This window comes from Perca fluviatilis, chromosome 9 (assembly GCF_010015445.1).
Source record: "Perca fluviatilis chromosome 9, GENO_Pfluv_1.0, whole genome shotgun sequence".
Taxonomy (NCBI): Eukaryota; Metazoa; Chordata; class Actinopteri; order Perciformes; family Percidae; genus Perca; species Perca fluviatilis.
In genome coordinates, this window is record NC_053120.1 from 36,108,277 (window position 1) to 36,115,004 (window position 6,728).

Genomic DNA, 6,728 nt, shown 5'->3' on the forward strand with positions numbered 1-6,728 from the left:
GAATGGTGTCACCGATGATCTTAAGAGGAGCAATTCCATTCATTATTTCAAAAAACAGTTTAAATCATCAATTTTTGTTAAATATATGGTGGGCTAAGACAAACTGTTTGTGATTAAGTGCATATGTCTGCAGTTATGTATGCATGTATATGTGTATGTGTATGAGTATATATATATATATATATATATATATATATAGTATGTATATATGTATGTGTGTATAAATACACGTTTACGCATGTATATTGTTTATGTTTCAATTTTGATGGGTAGATGTTTTGTAAAATAGGTTAGGCGTAATAAGCCACGGCTTCAGCCTATACCTTTTCGGTTACCACCCTTGTTTCTAATGAATTTGCTGTACATATATTATGTTCTATGTTCTGTAACCGAATAAACTTTCATTCATTTATTCAGTTGAGTGTCATAGTTGGAAGGGGTTTCATGAGGTACACATGTGTTGTCAGTAGGATCATGTATCTTAATTAGATGTCTTCTAAATCCAGAATAACTTGAAAATTGCAAGCAACATCCTATTTGACCACATTTTAGTCTCAAATTTTTCCCAGAATACATTGCATGAATTAGTTTGAGGTGCCTGAACAGAAGTAAAACTGTATCAAAGGATGACGCACAAAGGATACATCTGAACATGTTTGCTGCTTTAGCAAATTAGTGCTTGTTTAACAGCTTTGCTCTTAACTCTTTGACTCTTGGAGTTTCTTCTGTTGTCCCTATATCGATATTGTACAGAGTAGTCTGCAGGAATCTGTACAAGCTCGACAGAGCATCATCATATTGCACACTGAAAACAAAATGGGACTTGAACAGCTCATCAAATGCGCCCAGAGATGTAGAAGACTGACATGGAAGAAGCTTTCTATCCAAGACTATGTAGAAGGTGAAAACCTGTGCTTTTGAAGTCCCCATGGCCAGCAGATACGGCTGGGGGTTTCCTTCGATCATCATGAGATGTTCTTCAAGGCTGTGGCAAGACTGAAACACAAAGGAAAACATCTTCACATAAGCCATTAGTTTACAAAATAGACAAAATTTGAAATTGAATTCTATTGTTTTGACAAACCTTGTGAAATTTAACCAAATGATCAGTTGCCTCTCCAACACTGATCTTTTTGGGCCGCTTCCTTCCAGCTGGTTGAGGAGTTCGCAGATGGAGCAATACAAGAAGAGATGCCATGTCGCTGTCCCACTCTGCAGACAGGGTAACACAATTTAATTAAGAATGCATTTCTTAACACTTCTACCTCGTGGAGGTCAAGGTTACCCATCTTCTGCTATTCATTTAACCTCTTAAACATCACTGCTCAGAGTAGGCCAATCAACACAAACTTGTGCTGGTTTTGGTGAATATTTCCACTTAAAAGAATAGCGCAGCTATTAAATCGAGTCTTATGTTTGAATATTTCAGAGTCAAACTATCACAGAGCTTCAATGAAGAGCTGCAACAACATGACACAGCCTACAAGATGTAGGTGACACTGTCAGACAGGATTGTCCAACTGTATGTCCAGCTGAAATCAAATTTAGTTTTCCCTTTTGTAGTCAAAAGTAATGTTAACGTGTTATTCAAATGTATTAAGAGAAAGAAAGAAGGTCTTTATATCAGTAATGCTCTTTTTTTTGTAAGCAGTTGCAATTTTTCGACAACTCATTACTAAACTAATGAAGTATGACTGTTGGAGTACCTGGCTCATCAGCAGTGTCAGATTCTTCATTCGGGGCAGATTTCAGCTGTTTTTTCAGGAGAGACGTCTCTCTGAGGGTCTTGGCCTCTTGAATGACTTTGTCTTTAAAACTGGTGTTCCATTTTTCCAGGAACCTGGAAGCAGTCTCTGCTCCAAACATCATCAAGAAGTCTTGCAAAATCTGATAAAAAATAGGAAGACCTTTATTTAAATAACTTAAAAGTAAAGCAAGTAGATTACATACACGTTTTTTTCAAATTCACACTAGTTACTTACCAGTCCCTTAGTGTCCAAGAAACGAGGAAACATTTGAAGTATGTCTGCCGATTGCTGTGGGTCATGGAGCATCTTTTGCCGATAATGGAATGTTTTTCTTCTTCTGGAAGACAAAGTCACGGTCAGTGATGTGGTGAAGAAGAGACATGGCCTCCATACATTCATCTCCTGTTTGCTGGTCATCTATGGATCCAGATGTTCTTGACGATGTGGGACCTCCTTTCAGCTCCACTCTGTTACGGGATGCAGATGAGGTTTTGGATTGACGCTGCACAGTTTTTATACTCCACTCAAGAAAGCCTTTGTTGCTCTGCATGTCATAGAAATGTTCCTGAAGATAAAAGAGTATTTCTGGTTGGAAGGCAGACAATAACAAGTTTGTGATGGATATAGCGTATACACAAAAGATCAACAAACCAAAATGGAACTGCCAACATTAGTTTACAGTATGGCTACAATGCAAACTCACATATCCCTTTTTTGAGTATGGGTCTTTCAAAAATGGGAAGAGCGACACAATCCCAAAGGCATGAAACTCCTTCATTGCTTTACTTACAGCTCTCCTGCAAAAGCAAAGGTTTTGAATGTAATAGCATTCTTGCCTCTTCTACAAATATGAATTTCAGGCTATTAACATTAAGGGCCCTATTTTAATGATGTAAGCCCGGGGTGTCAAACTCATTTTCACAAAGGGCCACACTGGAAAAAGAGAATCCCACCAAGGGCCAGACATATAGAGTTTATTGACGTGCTTTTGTTTCAGCATGTCACTTTTTTTTTACATTTTGGTAGTTTTTTTTCCTAATTTTTGTTCTGACTTGTTTGTGGCTTTCTCAGACATTTGTCACTTTTTTGTAAATTTGTAGCATTTTCCGACATTTTTGTTGACATGAAGCCTACAAAAGTCATCAAAAGAGTTCCTTAGCCATCACAGAATTTAGCAAATCAAGCAAAACAATGATTAAAAAACAACCTGTTTCACAGCCTGAATATTAAAACTCTGCTTCTGGGGCGTGAAGCACATGCAGGTGTGTTTAGGGCGTGTCCAAATCCACTTTTGCTAGTTTGATGGCAGAAAATAGGTTCCGTGCGCATGGTTCTAAAAGGGTTGTACCTAATGTCTTCATTAATCATAGGTGTGTTTTGGGCGTAACATGCAATAAACCAATCAGAGTGGCATCTCCCATTGGCGCGATCACTTCCCGCTGCCTCAAGATAGCAATACACCCAGAATGCACCCGAACATTCCTCCCTGTAAGACTAGCCACCCATGGGTGCAAAGATGGGCACAGGTGCATTTGCTACTTAAACGACGTGGACGCTGGACGGGAAATTGACAACTGTGTCGGTCTTAAACCTTGCAAAGACACTTGCGTCGAGTTTTGTGCTGCGTAGGGTGCAAGATAGGACCTTAAGTCTCTTACCCTTCCTTTTCATGCATGTGAGCTACAATGATGTTCACCAATAATCACCTGGTGGAATCTTCATACTCTTTGATCACAGTCATCCCTGCAGGCTTGGAAGTGAGAATCTGCTCCACAGTCTAAATACAACCGATAAATACAAAACAATTAACAAACTAAACAGGTACTGCAATATATTGACCATACAGATAATAATTTGCAATGCGTTTCAATTCCTTAACCCAAATCTAAGCTTGGTTTTGAGGTAAGGACAACTAAAGAACTGTAAAAGTAAGGTTATAAATTTACATTTCTTGCACGGGTAAATTCCATGACAGGTTGAATCATTTGAAATCCAGCATCACTTGTGTCGCTACTTAGACTGCTTGAGATTGACAATGTATCTGTTAAACTTGGAGAGGAAGGCCCTTCACTTTCTTGTTGCAGGACAGGAACATCTGAGTATCACAAAGACAGGATACAGGGCACATTCAATCAAAAAAATCAACCACCACAGATGGTAATTTTGTATTTAATTATAAATATTTTCTAAAATCCTGCCTACTGCAAGGTGTAAGTGTCACAAATTCTGTCAGGTCGGCACAGTTAGTCGTGTTTGTGAAAGATTCTAATAGTGGGATTTTACCTTTATCAACATCTTGGCCACTTGAGGAAAAAAAAACTTTATTTTGATAAAGTATTTGTGATATTCGGCCTTACACACCAGGGACGTTTTTTTCGTGCGGTAAATTCGCACAAAAATATATATATATATATATATATATATATATATATATATATATATTTTTAACTGTTGGTAAAGTTTAGCAACTGAGACGACCATGTCCTCGCCATTTACTTAAAAAATAGGCATTCTAACTCAGGAGACAAGTTGCTGGCGAGGCTGTTGTTTTAACCAGAATTGTAGGACAATGTATGAGGCATTACCTGTTTTACTCCTTCAGCGTAGCTAGTAGAGTTGAGCCGGATACTCGGCTGAAACGAGTATCCGGTACGGATAAAGCACTTTTGCCGAGTACGAGTATTATACGCTTCTCCGTGAACCATCACCTTATCGTGGTGGAGAGGTTTGTGTGTCTCTGTGAACCTGAGGGCTGTGTTGTCTGGAGCTTTGTGCTCCTGGTAGGGTCTCCCAAGGCAAAGTGGTCTCAGGTGAGGGGCCAGACAAAGAATGGTTCAAAAACCCCAATGGAAAAACAAGGTAGAAATGGAGTGACCCTGCCCGGAGGAAGCCCGGGGCCCCCGTCTGCAGCCAGGCCCAGACGGCGGGCTCGTCGGCGAGCGCCTGATGGCCGGGTATGCCACGGAGCCCGGCCGGGCACAGCCTGAACAAGCTACGTGGCTCCCATCTCTCCAGCCCATGGGCCCACCACCTGTGGGAGGAACCGCTGGGGTCGGGTGCGCTGCCACATGGGTGGCAGTGAAGGTCAGGGGCCTCGACGGACCAGACCCGGGCAGCAGACGCTGGCTCTGGGGACGTGGAACGTCACCTCTCTGTGGGGGAAGGGGCCGGAACTGGTGCGGGAGGTGGAGCGCTACCGGTTAGATCTGGTGGGGCTTACCTCAACGCAGCAGTCTCGGTTCTGGAACCGTACTCCTGGATAGGGTTGGACTCTTTTCTTCTCCGGAGTTGCTCAGGGTGTGCGGCGCCCCGGGCGAAGTGTGGGGATACTAACAAGCCCCCAGCTGAGCGCCCATACGTTGGAGTTTACCCCGGTGGACCGAGAGGTTCGCCTCCTACGCCTGCGGGTTGTGGGGGAAAAACTCTGACTGTTGTTTGTGCATTTATGCACCAAACAGGGAGTTCGGAGTATTCGGCCTTCTTGGAGACCTTGAGTGGAGTCCTGCATGGGGCGCCAGTGGGGACTCCATTGTTCTGCTGGGGGCTTCAACGCACACGTGGGCAATGATGGAGACACCTGGAGAGGCGTGATTGGGAGAGCAGGCGTCCCTGATCTAAACCAGAGTGGTTGTTTGTTGTTGGACTTCTGTGCTAGTCATGGATTGTCTATAACGAACACCATGTTCGAATATAGGGATGCTCATAAGTGTACCTGGTACCAGAGCACCCTAGGCCGGAAGGTCAATGATCGATTTTATAATCGTTTCATCTGATCTGAGGCCGTATTTTTAGATTTTCGAGTGAGTGGGGTTTTTGGGGGGGGGGGGGGGGGGGGGGGGGGGGGGGGGGGGGGGGGGGTTTTTTTTTGGGGTTTGGGGGGGGGGGGGGGGGGGGTTTTTTTGTTTTTTTTGACCGTGGTGGACACCGGTGGTCAGGGAAGCCGTCCGACTGAAGAAGGAGTCTTTCCGGGATATATTATCCCAGAGGACTCCGAGAGGCGGATTGCAGGGTACCGAAGGGCCGGGAAGGCGCCGCCGCCTCTGCCGTGAAAGAGGCAAAGCAGCGGGTGTGGGAGAAGTTTGGAGAAGACATGGAGAAGGACTTTTCGGTCGGCACCAAAGTGCTTCTGGAAAACTGTTCGCCACCTCAGGAGGGGAAGCGGGGAACCATCCAAGCTGTGTACAGTAAGGATGGGACACTGTTGACCTCAACTGAGGAGGTAATAGGGCGGTGGAAGGAGCATTTTGAGGAACTCCTGAATCCGACTAATACACCCTCTGTGTTAGAGGCAGAGCTGGAGGATGACGGGGATTGTCGTGTGTTCCCGGCCGGGAAGTCACTGATGTAGTCAAACAACTCCACAGTGGCGAAGCCCCGGGGATTGATGAGATCCGTCCAGAAATGCTCAAGGCTCTGGGTGTGGAGGGCTGTCCTGGTTGACACGTCTCTTCAACATTGCGTGGAAGTCTGGAACAGTGCCAAAGGAGTGGCAGACTGGGGTGGTGGTTCCCCTTTTAAAAAAGGGGGACCAGAGGGGTGTGCCAATTACAGGGGTATCACACTTCTCAGCCTCCCTGGTAAAGTCTACTCCAAGGTGCTGGAAAGGAGGGTTCGGCCGATAGTCGAACCTCAGGTTGAGGAGGAACAATGCGGATTCCGTCCTGGTCGGTGGAACAACGGACCAGCTCTTCACTCGCCAGGATCCTGGAGGGGGCTGGGGTATGCTCCAACCGGTCTACATGTGTTTTGTGGATTTGGAGAAGGTATGACCGGGTCCCCCGGGAGATACTGTGGGAGGTGCTGCGGAGGTATGGGGTGAGGGGTCTCTACTCAGGGCCATCCAATCTCTGTACGACCAAAGTGAGAGCTGTGTCCGGGTTCTCGGCAGTAAGTCGGACTCGTTTCAGGTGAGGGTTGGCCTCCGCCAGGGCTGCGCTTTGTCACCAATCCTGTTTGTAATATTTATGGACAGGATATCGG

At 44.9% G+C, this 6,728-nt stretch overlaps 1 protein-coding gene across 1 annotated transcript; it reads right to left on the minus strand.

The window, feature by feature from the left end:
* Positions 1-281: 281 nt before the first annotated feature.
* Positions 282-4,107, minus strand: LOC120565784. Its single transcript, XM_039811801.1, has 7 exons — positions 3,695-4,107; positions 3,455-3,525; positions 2,452-2,545; positions 1,983-2,313; positions 1,707-1,887; positions 1,085-1,212; positions 282-996 (listed from the first exon to the last, which is right to left on the minus strand). Exons 4-7 carry the CDS (start codon positions 2,163-2,165, stop codon positions 673-675), a joined length of 816 nt encoding a protein of 271 aa, XP_039667735.1. The 5' UTR covers positions 2,166-2,313; positions 2,452-2,545; positions 3,455-3,525; positions 3,695-4,107; the 3' UTR covers positions 282-672.
* Between the last annotated feature and the right edge of the window lie 2,621 nt (positions 4,108-6,728).